The sequence below is a fragment of the Armigeres subalbatus genome, chromosome 1 (assembly GCF_024139115.2).
Source record: "Armigeres subalbatus isolate Guangzhou_Male chromosome 1, GZ_Asu_2, whole genome shotgun sequence".
NCBI lineage: Eukaryota > Metazoa > Arthropoda > Insecta > Diptera > Culicidae > Armigeres > Armigeres subalbatus.
The window spans coordinates 220,137,545-220,154,177 of record NC_085139.1 but is presented as its reverse complement, the minus strand read 5'-3'; the positions used below and the strand labels follow the sequence as shown (position 1 = coordinate 220,154,177).

Sequence of the window (16,633 nt, the reverse complement as noted above, 5' to 3'; positions counted from 1 at the left end):
GCAGCCAGTCAACGCAAGAATGTACAAGCTGAGGATAAAAAGCCGATTCTTCAACTATAGCATCATCAACGTGCAGAAAGAAGCGTTCTATGCACAGCTGGAGCGGAAATATGATGGATGCCCAATGCGGGATGTCAAAATCATCATCCGCGACATGAACGCTCCGCGAGGAAGGGAGGAACTGTATAGATCGCTTATCGGACCGGATAGTCTGCATGCCGTGTCGAACGACAACGACCAACGATGCATAAACTTTGCAGCCTCCCGCGGAATGGTAGTCCGAAGCACTTTCTTCCCCAGCAAGAATATTCACAAGACCACATGAAAACACCTAATCAAGTAACGGAAAACCAAATCGACCACGTTCTAATCGACAGTAAATTCTTCTCCGACATCACGAACGTACGCACTTACCGCAGTGCGAATATTGAATTCGACCGCTACCTCGTTGCAGTATGTCTGCGCTCAAAACTCTCGACGGTGTACAACACACGTCGCAGTCGTCCGCCGCGGATAAACATTGGGCGGCTACAATACCGTAGACTAGCCCAAGACTACGCGCAGTAGCTGGAAGTGGCGTCTCTTGATGATGGCTGGAGAGATATTTGATCCGCCATTGATTGGAAGCACCGCAACCGCTGCACTAGGCACGGTGGCCCCGGATCAGAGAAACGACTGGTATGACGGCGAATGTGAGCAGTTAGTTTTTTTATCTTTATTTTTGAGACTTTTAGCCCGCGGCTGGCTCATCTCATGAGATAGTATTTCACAACAATAAAATACAATGCATTCTGAATATAATTAATTATTTTTTCTTGGATCCTGTGTTATACTCTTCCTAGTCCGAATGATATTTTTTCCACTATTGCTAATATCATAATCATCATCATCGATCCGTGCGATCTCTTGGAAATATTTTCATCTTGTATATCGCTTGATGTTGATGATGCAGTAGACAATCGAATCTTCGCGCTGGCTCCAGTACCGGACTCTATGCCGTTATGTATTAGTTTGTTCGTCAACGTCACTGTCGTCGTTGTTGTTTTTCCCTTCGTCCTCATAGTCGTCCTCTTCGCTTTCGCTTACATCGGCTCGCATCGGCGGAGGGTCGCTATTGTGTTGTTTGTTGGATGATGTTGAAACCGTCGCTGCTGGAGCACTCGTTTGGGATTGGTTTTGTTTTTGTCCAGTTACAAGCGTGGGCTCGTCATCGATAACGATACGAGATGGTATTGCTTTTTCTAGCATTATTCGCACCACTCTTACACCATTTGCAACTCCTGGAAAAAAGTTCTTTTATGTCTCGTTCTGTACGGAGATAACTTTACCATATTGCTTTAGGCAGTCCGATATGGTTTCATTCGGCATTCTCGGAGGAAGATCATGAATCCTCAATGTAGTGGTGGGACCATCTACGTATACCGGAATATGATAGAATACGCCGAGACGGTGAAATGAGTGTTTGAGGTGATGTTCTTTTTGTAGTCGTGCGGCTACGCCTGCGCTGTTCATCTCAACAAACACACAGTCATTGAGGTTGTGCAGTTGGATGCTTTTTACATCAGCCATGTTAAGCTTGAGAGATTCCTCAAGAAACTGCTTAACCTGAGCCAAAGGAGGGCGTCTCGGGAGGAAACTGAAATCCACGACAATGGTGTTCTTCCAGTGCGACATATTACGCTTAATGAAACTTTACTTTCGTCACTAGGAACATGAAATTTTGTTGGTTATTTACGTCAACTGTGCGAAAAACGTATGTCACGCGCGAAAGACAATTGTCAACTGAGCAGTTAGTTGAGGAGAAGAATGCAGCGTGGGCGAGATTGCTGCAACACTGCACGAGGGCGAACGAGGACGATACAAACGGGCGCTGAACAGACACTCGATTTTCCGGAGGAAAAAGCGCCAGCAGGATGATTGAGACCGTGAAGAGACGGAGGAACTGTACCGCGCTCATAAAGCACGAAAGTTATATGAGAAGTTAAAACGTTCACGTTCACGTCCACTTGCCGCAGCCCGATATGTGTAAGGACATAAACGGGAACCTGCTTACAAACGAGCGTGAAGTGATCCAAAGGTGGCGGCAGGAGCACGCGCGCAGGACATACGACTTCCGGCTTCGAATCTCCAGGAAATCCAGAAGGAGATCGGCCGGCTGAAAAACAACAAAAACCCTGAAGTTGATCAACTACCAGAAGAGCTGTTTAAATACGGTGGTGAGGCACTGGTTAGAGCGATGCACTCGGTAATTACCAAGGTTTGCGAGGATGAGGTTCTGCCGCAGGAGTTGATGGAAGGTGTTGTGTGCCCCATCTACAAAAGGGCGATAAGCTGGATTGTAGCAACTACCGCGCAATCACATTGCTGAATTCCGCCTACAAGGTACTCTCCCAAATTTTATGCCGCCGACTAGCACCAATTGCAAGAGAGTTCGTGGGGCAGTACCAGGCGGGATTTTGAGTGAACGCTCTACCACAGATCAAGTGTTCGCCGTACGTCAGGTATTGCATAAATGCCGCGAATACAGCCTGTTCACACATCAACTATTCATCGTCTTCAATGTCGCATATGATACAATTGATCGAGACCAGCTATGGCGCACGAACACGGATTTCCGGATAAACTGATACGGTTGATCAAACCTACGATGGATCGGGAGATGTGCGTAGTTCGAGTTTCAGTTTCAGCATCCTCGAGTTCCCTTCGAAAAGCGCAGAGGGCTACGGCAAGGTGATGGTCCTTCGTGTCTGCTATTCAACATCGCTTTGGAGGGAGAAATACAAAGGGCAGGTATTGACACAAGTGGTACGATTGTCACGAAGTCCGTCCATTTATTTAGTTTCGCCGAAGACATTGATATCATGGCATGTAACTTTGAGAGGATGGAGGAAGCCTCCATCAGACTGAAAAGCAAAGCTAAACGGATTGAACTTGTCATCAACACGTCGAAGACGAAGTACATGTTAGGAAGAGGCTCAAGAGAGGTCAATGTAAGCCATCCACCACGAGTTTGTATTGGTGGAGACGAAATCGAGGTGGTTGGAGAATTCGTGTACTTGGGCTCACTGGTGACCTCCGATAACGATACCAGCAGAGAAATTCGGAGACGCATCATGGCAGGAAATCGTACGTACTTTGGACTCCGCAAAACGCTCCGATTGAATAGAGTTCGCCGCCGTACCAAACTGACTATCTACAAAACGCTTATTAGACCGGTAGTTCTCTACGGACACGAGACCTGGACGATGCTCGTGGAGCACCAACGCAGGAGTACAACGCAAGTTTCGAAGTTTTCGAAAGGTGGGGTGCAGATGTGGACGGTACATGGAGGAGGCGAATGAACCACGAGTTGCATCAGCTGTTGGAAGAACTATCCATCGTTCACCCCGCAAAAATCGGAGGACTGCGGTTGGCTGGGCACGTAGCCAGAATGTCGGGCAGTAATCCGGTGAAAATGGTTCTAGACAACGATCGGACGGGAACTAGAAGGCGAGGTGCACAGCGGGCAAGGTGGATCGATCAGGTGGAAGATGATTTGCGGACCCTCCGCAGACTGCGTGGTTGGCGAAGTGCAGCCATGGACCGAGCCTAATGGAGAAGACTTTTATGTATTGCACAGGCCACTCCGGCCTTAGTCTGGTAATAAATAAATAAACCCTCTGAAGGTCCTGGAATGGTAATTAGGGTCTATTGTGTTTCACAGCCTCATTAGATGTTAATTCGTATGAAACAAATGAAAATGTCCCCCATGCAGGTTCCACCTGGACAATCCGTGATGCTTCAGAAGTGGCTAATAAGGTCGTTGGTACCGTTCCTACGGACCCAATGAGGTCTACTGACTTATTAAAAGATTATTCGTGAGTAATCATGAAGAATGAACTGTCGCATGACACGTTTTGGTTTACTGTCCGACATTCTGGCTAAGTGCCCGGCCTACCGTAGTCGTCCGATTTTCGCGGTGTTGATGATGGGTGGTTCTCCCAGCAGCTCATGCAACTCGTGGTTCATTCGCCTCCTCCACGTACCGTCCGCCATCTGCACCCCACCATAGATGGTACGCAGCACTTTCCTTTCGCAAACTCCAAGTTGGCGTTGGTCCTCCACGAGCATCGTCCAGGTATCGTGTCCGTAGAGGACTACCCGTCTAATAAGCGTTTTGTAGATAGTCAGTTTGGTACGGCGGCAAACTCTATTCGATCGGAGCGTTTTGCGGAGTCCATAGTACGTGCGATTTCCAACCACTATGCGTCTCCGAATTTCTCTGCTGGTATCATTTTCGGCAGTCACCAGTGAGCCCAAGTACACAAATTCTTCTACCACCTCGATTTCGTCCGTGTTCGAGCATTAGCTGCCATAGCTGGTTCCGATCGATTGTATCATATGCGGCTTTGAAATCGATGAATAGATGATGTGGGCACGTTGTATTCGCGGCATTTCTGCAGTACTTGGCGAATGGCGAACACGTGGAGCGTTCGCTCATAAATCCCGCCTGGTACTGCCACGAGCTCCCTTGCAATTGGTGCTAGTCGACGGCATAACATTTGGGAGAGTACCTTGTAGGCGGCGTTCAGCAATGTGATTGCGCGGTAGTTGCTACAATCCAGCTTATCGCCCTTTTTGTAGATGGGACACACGACACCTTCCATCCACTCCTGCGGCAAAACTTCCTCCTCCCAAATTTTGGTAATGACCCAGTGCAGCGCTCTAGCCAGTGCCTCACCACCGTGTTTAAATAGGTCTCCTGGGAATTGGTCAACCCCAGGGGCTTTGTTGTTCTTCAGCCGGCCAATCCCCTCCTGGATCTCCTGAAGATCCGGAGCCGGTAAAATTATGTCCTGCGCGCTTACTTCTAGGTCCATCACCATACCGCCATCTTCGTCTGCCACATCGCCATTCAGGTGTTCTTCGTAGTGCTGCCGCCACCTTTGGATCACCTCTCGCTCGTTCGTAAGGAGGTTCCCGTTTATGTCCTTGCACATATCAGGCTGTGGCACGTGGCCCTTACGTGAACGGTTTAACTTCTCATAGAACTTTCGTGTGTTATTAGCGCGGTACAGTTGCTCCGTCTCTTCACGGTCTCGATCTTCCTGCTGGCGCTTTTTCCTCCGGAAAATCGAGTTTTGTCTGTTCCGCGCCTGTTTATATCGTGCCTCGTTCGCCCTCGTGCGGTGTTGCAGCAATCTCGCCCATGCTGCATTCTTCTCTTCCACTAACTGCTCACATTCGCCGTCATAACAGTCGTTTCTCTGATCCGGGGGCACCGTGCCAAGTGCAGCGGTTGCGGTGCTACCAATGGCAGATCGAATATCTCTCCAGCCATCTTCAAGAGACGCTGCGCCTAGCTGCTCTTCCGTTGGAAGTGCCACTTCCAGCTGCTGCGCGTATTCTTGGGCTAGTCTACCGTCTTGTAGCCGCCCAATGTTAAGCCGCGGCGTCCGACTTCGACGCGTGTTGTACACCGTCGAGAGTTTTGAGCGCAGGCATACTGCAACGAGGTAGTGGTCGGATTCAATATTCGCACTGCGGTAAGTGCGGACGTTCGTGATGTCGGAGAAGAATTTACCGTCGATTAGAACGTGGTCGATTTGGTTTTCCGTTTCTTGGTTAGGTGATCTCCATTTTGCGGGGAAAGAAGGTGCTTCGGACTACCATTCCGCGGGAGGCTGCGAAGTTTATGCATCGTTGACCATTATCATTCGATAGGGTATGCAGATTATCCGGTCCGATGACCGGTCTAAATGCTGCCTACCTGAGCGTTCATGTCATCGATGACGATTATGACGTCCCGTAGTGGGCATCCATCGTATGTCTGCTCCAGCTGTGCATAGAACGTTTTTTTTCGTCTTCGGGTATCCCCTCGTGTGGTGCACGTTGAGCATGCTATAGTTGAAGAAACGGTCTTTTATCCTCAGCTTGCACATCATTGCGTTGATTGGCTGCCACCCAATCACGCGTTGGCGCATCTTACCCAGCACTGTGAAGCCGGTTCCCAGCACGTTGGTGGTGCCACAGCTTTGGTAGAAGGTAGCCGCTCGATGCCCGCTTTTCCACACTTTCTGTCCTGTCCAGCAAATCTCCTGCAGCGCCACGACGTCGAAGTTGCGGGGAAGTAATTCATCGTAGATCATCCTGTCGCAACCTGCGAAACCTAGCGACTTGCAATTCCATGTTCCAAGCTTCCAATCGTGATCCTGTATTCGTCGCCTAGGTCTTTGCCGATTATATCGAGTCGCATTATCTCTTATATTGGCGGCTTATTGGGCCTGCGCAAACCTCCTGTCTCGTCGGAGGGCCGTCGTGTCAGGGCTGTTTAGCGTCCCACCTAACACTAGGACTTGGGCTTGTGGGCTTTGAGCGGCACACGGTCGCTTTGGTGGGGCCTACTTGCGGATACATGCAGCTTTTTATAGAGGTTTAACAGGGTCCACTGTCAAACTCCACCACATCCTAGGCAAGCCCCACAACTCGCAGATGGCCTAGGGAGGATCGTTAAGCCCTTGGACATATTCCTGCTGCCCACAGATGATGCACACCATAGTTGCTCTTAAAGCGAATTGCCAAATGATCACTCACGGGTGTAGCCCTCGTCTAACCCCCAGTCCATGTCTGGTGCCAAGCCAGGACTGGTAAACGTTACGTCAATCCATGACTGCTGCTGTGGCTGCCCAAGCGTAGAAATCTACTGCTATGACAACCGGCTTCCGGCCCACTAAGTTGGACGATAACCTGACGACCATCTGGTTGACCTGTTCTACTGGCCACCTTGGTGGGGCATAGCAGCTATAGTATAGGACACATCATTGACCTTGGCTATGGCGACACCCTGACCGGAGGAGTGTAACACCTCTTGAATCGGATATCGTCCCATCCTGCAAGTAGCCGTCATTGTAGACCCGTTCGCCACCTTGTTATTATACCAGTGGGGTTATCGGCAGGGATATTATACGGGTCAGCCAGGAGGGCGACATCGCTCCTTGACTCCGAGACCGACTGCCACACCATAAGGCACTTTGGGGCCTTATCGTATCTCTGCACCTAGTCCCCTTCCTCACCACAGCGGTGATATAACTAGCTTCTTCACTAAAAATGAATCTTCTTTAAGGGAAATAAATACACGTCCGAGTTCGTGGTCAGTCAAACTAATTCTGAATTTATTATCATCAGCGCTCAAGCACAAGAGCCCTGCTCCACTCAATACTCTCTCGGTACAACAATATTCTGAAAAACCTACTGGATGGATTCTTCCAATTTACCGAACAGTAATCTTTCGCTTAGTCATTACAAGCGGCAACACAGGTATGGGCCCTTACAGTCATAGGACTTCCAGCCAACACAAAGTCGCATGTGATAGCGAATAAATATTCAAGGTGGAGACGATATAGGCGCATGCCTCTATTTGACTGCATGCAAGGAGTACGTATATGGCCTCCACTTTGTACACTTATTCGTTATGATATACGATCTTGTGTTTGCTGGGTTACGTCTGGACTCTAAGCATCGATAGCACGTTTCTACTGAAGGTGGCTGGAGTATGTTTATTGGGTATGGTAACGGTCTTCAACTTCCCTCTATCCAAGACCTTTCTGGCTTTCACGACGGGTAACCTAAAGGGGCTACCTGCGTGCCAAAAAATTCGTCTCTTAGGCGTACAGTGGTCTTCTCAACCTCTGTACCGCATTGCGTTTTGACGGTCGAGATGATATTGTCTGCATCCGTGACATCGTCCTTGTTTACAGTTGTTTGGCAGTTGTTTACACTGAAGGTTCACTTCCGCATCCAAAGACCTGACCTAGGCTTGTGCTCTACGCTTCAATACCAAGAACAATTCCCAGGCCTTGGTGCGTGTGATGCTCCACTCGTCCTCTTCTAGGCCTTGCCCTGCTTTTTGGCGAGTCGGGATGTATTTGACTTCCGCTTTACCCTACTAACCAGCTGCCAGGGATTTACGGCCCCTTTTGCCGATGGCACAGGCAGACTGGTATCCTCTTGAGGCTTGGCGACTCGGTCGGGTTAGTGTCCTTTATCTTTTTAGGTCAAGAAGTTGCTCTCTCAGGTTGACCTTTCGAGCGCCACTGCCACTGTGTGGCCTCTATGGTCGCATGCAGGGAATCATTTTTTTTAGCCGCATGCAGAATAAGTGACAAAAGAGAACCTTTGACAAAGCTTTGTTTTTGTCGGAGATAATAAATGACAAAGATCCGAAAAATTTAGTCAGTTACAAAAAAGAAGACAAATTTGTTGCTAACTTTTCTTCCTGTTATTATCATTATCTCTACAAAAAATTTTGGTTTTATGCAATCGTAGTTTCTACTTTTATGGAAATATGCGAGAATCTATAACTATAATTACAAAGTAAGTATCGTATTCTCGGAAAAATCAGAGTATGCAAGGCAAATGATTCTTGTCATATTGTTACGGGCTTGTTACGAGGTACGTTTGTCAGCAACCAGCTCTGTTGATGACAAAGGGTATATTTGCCGTTGTTCGAATATTGATTCATTGGTCGCATTTCGTTTGGGCTTGCATTAAACATCTTCGTCGAAATGCTGCCTTAGTGGTTTCGGGTTAGGTGAAGTTCTTTCTTCGTTGGCCATCAGAGCGAAGTCATCGCTTTTGAGTCATCGTAGCACCTCCATGGAAGAAGAAGGTCTCGGTCTGGGCAACTTTGTCAGCCTTCTCGCTTCCCGCCATCCGCCTGTTAAATGCGTACTGTTTTGTCTTGCGAATCGTACAGCCTGGCAGAGCACCAGAAGTTCCTGCTACAGTTCCTTGCTTATGTTCTACCTAACGCTCGCAAACTCTTATTTATCTTGATTTTCCTGCGGTCAGAACATGATTTTGGCAGCAAAACAAAATTTCCATGAAGAATTAGAAAGTTTCCATTAAAAAACTAGGAAATTGCCATTAACCAAATCAGGGTCTTACCGCACGGCTAAGGAGGGCCCCATTTCCATAAATATAAATATCAATATTAGCAATTAACAATTACAACATTTTTCACAAAGTAAAAATTGAAAATTTTCCTCAAAATAATCAATAAAGAGCAATGCTCTTTCTATAATGATAATCAATAAGAATATTTCCACAAAAAAACACAAAAAGGCAATAAAATTGATAAAAAATTTCCGAAACTTTACACGTTAAGGTCACTCCTGACGGAATCCAAAGTGCTCGCGTTTTCAGGGGCACACCACTCGATTCAGAGGCGGCGCACAACTGTCATTTTTGTTGATTTAGCTTTGCTTCGTCGCAGCATGCGTGAAATAATAAAAATGACAGTTGTGCGTTGCTTCCGTATCAAGTGGTGTGCCCCCGAAAACGCGAGCACTTTTAATCTTGGATTCCGTCAGGAGTGACCTTAAAGAAGGGGTCCCATTTTTCCAATACAATAAATTCAAACTAACTTTTTCCGTTTTAAAGAATTTTTTTATATTTTTTTCTAAATTCAAGGATATCATTTGGAAGTGTAAATATATATGAGAAATTAAGCTAATCTTACTGTCACTATAAATCTAGCATACAAACCTTATTAGAAATGGATTTATCAATATTAGCAAATTGATATTGACTACAACAGCTACTTTACATGACAACGACTTTAACCATGCAGCTTTCCGAAGCCACATTATGACCATTCCCATGTCTCACTTTGTAACTACTGACCTCGATAATTGCAAGCGGGCCGTAAGTTCCATGCGAACAACAAAATCACAGCCCGTGGATATATACCAACGTAGACAGTTCGCCTCGGAAGAGCCCAAACAAACGAAGACACGACTTAACGAGACATAATCACGCAGTAAATTACCGCAGCTCAAATTAATCCCCATCGTATACAAATGCAATTGCTGCAGCTCTCTAATTTGCTTCCTGTTTCGTACTTGCTCTCGTTTCTTCCTCACGCAGCATACCGCAAGTGCCAACCGGACGACATCCACTGCGGGACGCCGTCGCAGTCCGTGTCGGTGAACGGGCGCGTCGCCGACATCTGTGTGCCAAAGGAGAAGAAGTGCGACGGTTATCTGGACTGTCGGACCGGGGTGGACGAGGACGGGTGCCCGGGCATTGCCTGCCAGCTCGATCAGTTCCGCTGTGCCAACGGGCTGCGCTGTATCGATACGGTGCTCAAGTGCAACCACAAGAACGACTGCGGCGACAATTCCGACGAGCAGAATTGCAGTAAGTATCGCGATCACGATCGCGCACAGGGTGACCTTGGCGAATGCGGATCTTCACCGTAATTAATCACGACCACGACGACGCTCAGCTTTAGAAAGGCGTCATCCTGCGGCGATAAGTGCCTTCCTTCATCAATCAACCTTGTTTTTTCATATTTAATTTGTAGATTTCCCGCCGTGTCATGGAGGTCAGTTCCGATGCGCAAATTCGCTGTGCATCCCGGCGACCTTCCACTGTGACGGTTACCACGACTGCTCCGACGAGAGTGATGAGGCGAATTGCACGGCGATTGCCTGCCCGGATAACAAGTTCCTATGTCCGCGGGGTGGACCCAACGGTCAACCGAAGTGCATCGCCAAAACAAAGTTGTGCGACGGAAAGCGAGACTGTGAGGACGGAACCGACGAAGAGACGGCTTGTTGTAAGTTTTCATGAGCGATCGACCTACAGATCATTTGGAATTAAACTCGAATTTATTTCAGCTACTGCATCATGCCCGGCCTTGGGTTGCGAGTACAAATGCGGTCCATCGCTGACTGGTGGAGTGTGCTACTGTCCTCCGGGACGAACGCTCTCGCCCGATAACAGGACCTGTAGCGATCTGGACGAATGTAACGTGTGGGGTCACTGCGATCAGCTCTGTACCAATACGGACGGATCGTACTCCTGTGCTTGTGCGGGCGGTTACACGCTCATGGACAGATCGCGCTGCGTTGCCCCCACGGCATCCAGTCTGGAGTTGATCTTCGCTTACGATCGTGCAATAGTGCGGATGAGTTCACACGGTCAGGACTTCAGGACAATCGCCAACGCAACCGGAGCTAGTGGTTTGGCTTACCATCACAGCAAGAACCTTCTGTTCTGGTCTGACATCAAAACCCGCAAAGTTCAGTCTCAAGTTTTGGAAAATGGAGGTTACGGTGGCCATGATTTTTCGTTGCCCGGCACATGGGCTCCGGTTGCAATTGCCATCGACTGGATCGGAGACAAGCTGTATGTGGCGGACTTGGTCGGACAGAAGGTTGACGTGTTCGAACTTGATGGACGATGGCGCGCTGTAGTCCTAGGATCGAACCTCACTAGCCCGGCTGACCTGGCACTGGATCCAACGTCCGGTCTCATGTTCGTCGCCGATGGAAGTCACGTTCTGCGAGCTCATATGGACGGAACTCATGCTAAATCGATTGTATCTGAGGCTGCCTACAAAGCATCCGGCGTTGCCGTGGATGTTATCGCGAAGCGAGTATTCTGGTGCGATTCGCTGCTGGACTACATCGAATCCGTCAACTACGATGGAGAATATCGAGTCATGATTCTGCGTGGTCAACAAGTGCCGAGCCCATCCCGTTTGGCGCTGTTCGAAAATCGTGTTTTCTGGACGGATGCCACCAAGCAGGGTATTATGTCCGTTGACAAATTCGAAGGTTCGTCCAGCATTCAATCGATCTTCAAAGCAAAGGATATCCGCGAACCTAAAGCGATCATCACCGTACATCCGATCGCTCAACCGAAGGTTTCAAATCCTTGCGGAAGCAACAACGGAGGATGCTCACAAATGTGCGTAGTAACGGCAGTGCAGGGTGCTCCTTCCGGATTGGGCTATCGCTGCGCGTGTACCACCGGATGGCAGCTGTCCAAGGATCTGATGAACTGCGAGCTAGTGCGACAGTTCTTGATGTACTCGCAGCAGCGATTCATCAAGGGTAAGGTACTTGATCCCGTCATCGAAGGATTCAGCGATGCGATTCTACCGGTTGTGTCCCGACGGGCTCGATTCGTCGGTTTGGACTTCGATGCTGTTGATGAACACATCTACTACTCGGACGTTCTGCAGGACGTGATCTACCGGGTTCATCGGAACGGAACCGGACGGGAAATTGTACTCGCCTCACAGAACGAAGGCGTTGAAGGACTGGCCGTTGATTGGGTTTCCAAGAATCTTTACTACATTGACAGTCGAAAGGGAACGTTGAATGTACTGAGCACCAGGACGGTCGCCTACAGGAGAACTCTGCTGAAGAATCTGAAACGACCACGTGCTATTGTTGTGCATCCGAACAAGGGATACATCTACTTCTCTGAGTGGGATCGACCGGCAAATATCAGCCGAGCGAACTCCGACGGTACGGGCTTGATGGTGTTCAAGAATGTGACTTTGGGTTGGCCAAACGGTCTGTCGATCGATTTCAAGGAAGATCGCGTTTATTGGTGTGATGCCTTGTTGGACCACGTCCAGCATGCAAGCCTGGACGGTACGGACGTGAAGACGGTCAACTCACGACTGATTCGGCATCCGTTCTCGATCGTGATCCACGACGAGTGGATGTACATCACCGATTGGCGCTTGGACGCGATCGTCCGACTGCACAAGTTGACCGGCGAGCAGGAGGAGATCATGGTTCGTGAACCGCAAACTAACAGACTATATGGCGTGAAAGTGTTCAGTCGATCGATTCAGCTGATCGATTCGCATCAACCGTGCGGAATCAATAATGGCGGTTGCGAGAAGTTGTGCTTCGCGGTTCCGCGCAATAGCTCCAGTGGATTGACGGTGAAGTGCGGTTGTCCGTACGGGGAACGATTGGGAGATGACGGCAGGAGTTGCTTTGCGGATCCGAATGCTGAACCTCCGGTGCAGTCCTGCCCGAATACGTGGGACTTTACGTGCAACAACCAGCGGTGTATTCCGAAGAGTTGGATCTGCGACGGAGATGACGATTGTTTGGACAACAGCGATGAGGAGCAGAACTGCACGAGTAAGTGGATTTATTTGGGTTTAGGGTCGTTTGGTCGAATAGTTGAACATTTTTCCCTCATTAATTGAAGCGAGTTGTTCGAAGTGGGAAATGAGAAATGAGTAAAAGGAAATAAGTGTAATGACTGAATAGTGAGATGTGTGCAGTAACAAGTGAGAAGTGAGTAGGGAAAATAAAAAAAATGTGAGAAGTAGGAGGAAGTAGTGAGAGAAACACAAGGAAGGGACGTGAGGGACGATGATAATTGGAAAGTGAGAAGGAAATGATAAGATATAAAACAGAAAGATAGAGGAAAAAGAAAGAAGAAAAAAGAGAAAAGAGAGAATAAGCTGAAGGTAGTAATGACGATGAAAGGAGGAAGAAGAAGAAGGAGGAGTGTCAGCCTAGGGCTGAAAGTCTCGTTCGTAGAGATATAAAAAAGAAGGAGGAAGCAAGAATAACGGAGGAAAAAGGAAAAAGGAACAAGGAGAACGGATGAAAGAAGTATGAAGTAAGATCAAGGAAGAAAGGACAAGAAAGAAGAATGAAGGAGAAAGGAGGTAACAAAAAGAAAGAAGGAAGAAGCAAAGAAAAAGAAAGAAAAAGAAAAGGAAAAATAAAAAATAAAAAGGCAATCAGAAAAAAAGAATGAAGAAGACGAAAGGAATAATGAAGAAGAAACCAGTAAGAAGGAACAAAAACAAGAAATTAGGAAAAATAGTAAAGGAATAAAAAATGGAAGAAGGCATAAAGGTTGGAACAAATATAAAGGAAGTAAACCAGAAGAAAGAAAGAAGAAGGAAGAAGTAGGAAGGTTAAAAAGTAGAAAGCATACCGAAGAAAGTTGAAGGAGAAGGGAAGATTGAAGAAGAAGTAAGGAAGATGCAAATGAAGTAAAAAAAAGGACGATATAAGAAGGGAGATAAAAGAAGGAAGAAGAGAGAAATGAGATGTTCGAAGTGAGTGCAGTGAAATGAATAGTGAGATGTGTGCAGAAACAAGCGAGAAGTGAGTAGGGAAAAATGAGAAGTTAGACGTGAATGGTTTGATAGTTGAGCAATGGTAAGTAGGAGAGAATAAAGAGAGAAACAGAAGCAAGAGGTGAGACGTGAGGGATGATATTTGGGAAGTGAGAAACGAGTGGTGAGATATAACACAAAAAGGAGAAGAAAGAGGTAATAAGGGAGAAGGAAAAGAAGCATGAAGATGAAGGAAGAATGAAAAAAGAAAAAGAAATGAGAAAAAGGAACAGTAAATAAGAAAGCAAGAACAACGAACAAGAAAGAAGTAAAACAATAACATTAGAGGATTAAGGTTAAAAGACTATTATTCTTCCATTTACTTCCACTAGTGGAAATAAATGGAAGAATAATAGTCTTTTAACCTTGTAGCATTTCCCCTAAGACGCTCTAAAAATAATTAATCATCATAATTAATCAACATTAGAGGAGAAAAATGAAAACGGATGAAGGTAAAGTAAAGAAAAAAGAATAATAAGGAAAAATGAAGTTGGAAGAAGGAAAAGCGAAGTAAGAAAAAGGAGGAAGAAAAAGAGAAAGAAGAATTAAGAATGAAAAAAAATAAAAGGAAAAAGGAGGTAAGAAGACGAAAGGAGGAATAATATAGAAGAAAGATGGATGAAGAAACAAGAAAGAGGGAAAAAGAAGAAGGAAGTAGCAAAAGGGAAGAAGGAAGTATGAAGGAATATAGAAGGAAAAAAGAAGAAAAAAGAAACAACGAAGAAGGAAAGAAAAAGATAGAATTGAGTGGAAGGATAAAGGAAAAAGAAAGAAGTCATGAGGAAAAAAGTAGAAGAAATAACGAAGAAGGAAGAACTTAGAACGAAAAGGGAAGAATTAGGGAAAAAGGAAAAAAAATCAAGATGGACGAATGGAGAAAAAAGAAGAAGAAGTGAGAAGAGAGAATGAGATGTTCGAAGTGAGGGAAGAGAAATAGATGTACTGAATAGTGAGATGTGTGCAGTAATAAGTGAGTAGGAGAATCTAGGAAGTAAGCAGTGAGTGGTGACAAGTGAGATGTGATATTCGTGAACTAAGAAGTAGCAAGGAGAAAAGTGCGAAAAAACTGAAACCAGGGAGAAAGAAGAAATAAGAATGAAAAAAAGACAAGGAAAATAAGAAGAAAGAAGGCAAAAGGAGGAATAATGTAGAAGAAACAAGAAAGATGGATGAAGAAACAAAACTAAGTAAAACGGATGAAAAAAAGTAGCAAAACAGCAAGGAAGATGAAAGAATGAAGAAGGATAAAATAAGGAAAAAGTAACAAGTAAAAAGGATAGAAGGAGAAAGAATTGAGATGGATAAAGGAAAAACAAAGAAGTTAAAAGGAAAAAAGTAGAAACAACGAAGAAGGAAGAACCTAGAGGGGAAATGGAAGAAGAAAGGAAAAAAGATAAAAATCAAGAATGTAGACAAAAGAAGGAAGAACTGAAGCAAGAAATAAAACGTAAGGTTTGATAATTGGGAAGTGGGAGATAAATGGTGAGATACAGAAAGAAGAAAGGAAGAAAAATGAAAAAGGGGGGAAGAAATGGTATGGATGAAGTATGTACGAAGAAGAAAGAAGGACGAGGAATAAAAAAGAAGATGAAAACCAGAAGAAGGACTAATAAAGAATGAAGAAAGAACAGAAAAGAAGAAAGCAAAAAGAAAAAATAAAAGGGAGGAGGAAGAAAAAAGATTGAAGGAGGAAGACAAAAAAGGAAAAGAAGAAGTAAGAAAGAAAAAGAAAAAGTAAGTAGAAAGAAAGAGGAGAGTGGTGAAGAAAGAATGAACAAGAAAAGGAATAAAGAAGAAATGAAAAAAAGAAGGAAGAAAATATAAGAGAGAAGAAGGATAAAGGAAGAAAGTAGAAGAAATAACGAAGAAGGAAGAACGTAGAAGGAAAAAGGAAAAAAGAAGAATGAAAAAGAAGGAAGAACTGAAGCAAGTGTGACGTAAGGGTTGATAATTGGAATAGAGAAGAGTGGTGAGATAAGGCAGAAAGAAGAAAAGAAGAAAATTAAATAGGGAAGAAGGGAAAGAAAGAATAAGGATTAAGAAAGTATGAAAAAGAAATAAAGAAGCGGGAAAAACGAAGATGAAAGAAAGAAAAAGGAATATGTAGAGAAGAAGAAAGGACAGTAAAGAAGGAAGCAAAAAGATCAAAGAACAACGAAAAAAAAGAAGAAAATAAGAAGAAAAGGAAGAAAGAATAATAAAGGAAGAAGAGAGTTCTCATGAATGAAGAAGAAGGAAGGAAGAAGCAAGGAGGAAGGAGGAGGAAGACAAAAAAAGAAAAAGCAGTAATAAAGGAAAAGAAGGAACAAAAAAATAAGGAAGAAGGAACAAGATAGGGGCAATATGGGTAAATAGGGGCAAAAGGAGGAATAAAGAAGATGCAAAAAATGAAAAAAAGGAAGAAAATATAAGAGAGAAGAAGAATAAAGGAAGAAAGTAGAAGAAAGTAGAAGAAATAACGAAAAAGGAAGAACGTAGAAGGAAAAAGGAAGAAGTAAGGATAAAGGAAAAAAACAAGAATGAAAAAAGCAGGAAGAACTGAAGCAAGAAGTGAGAGAAGGGTGGTGAGATAAGGCAGAAAGATGAAAGGAAGAAAAATGAAAGAGGAAGAGGGGAAAAGAAAGAATAAGGATGAAGAAAGAGCTTGAGCTTGAGCTTGATTGACTGCTCGTAGTTGCTACTCATTATGACCAGATCAGC

General features: G+C 45.4%; 1 protein-coding gene across 1 annotated transcript in view; it reads left to right on the top strand.

The window, feature by feature from the left end:
- LOC134205785 (low-density lipoprotein receptor-related protein 2-like) overlaps window positions 1-16,633 on the top strand; it is a 151,943-nt gene that overhangs the window by 97,900 nt on the left and 37,410 nt on the right. Inside the window, 3 exon segments of the mRNA XM_062681378.1 lie at window positions 9,907-10,179; window positions 10,346-10,600; window positions 10,662-12,935. Of these exon segments, the coding sequence (XP_062537362.1) occupies window positions 9,907-10,179; window positions 10,346-10,600; window positions 10,662-12,935 (2,802 nt within the window).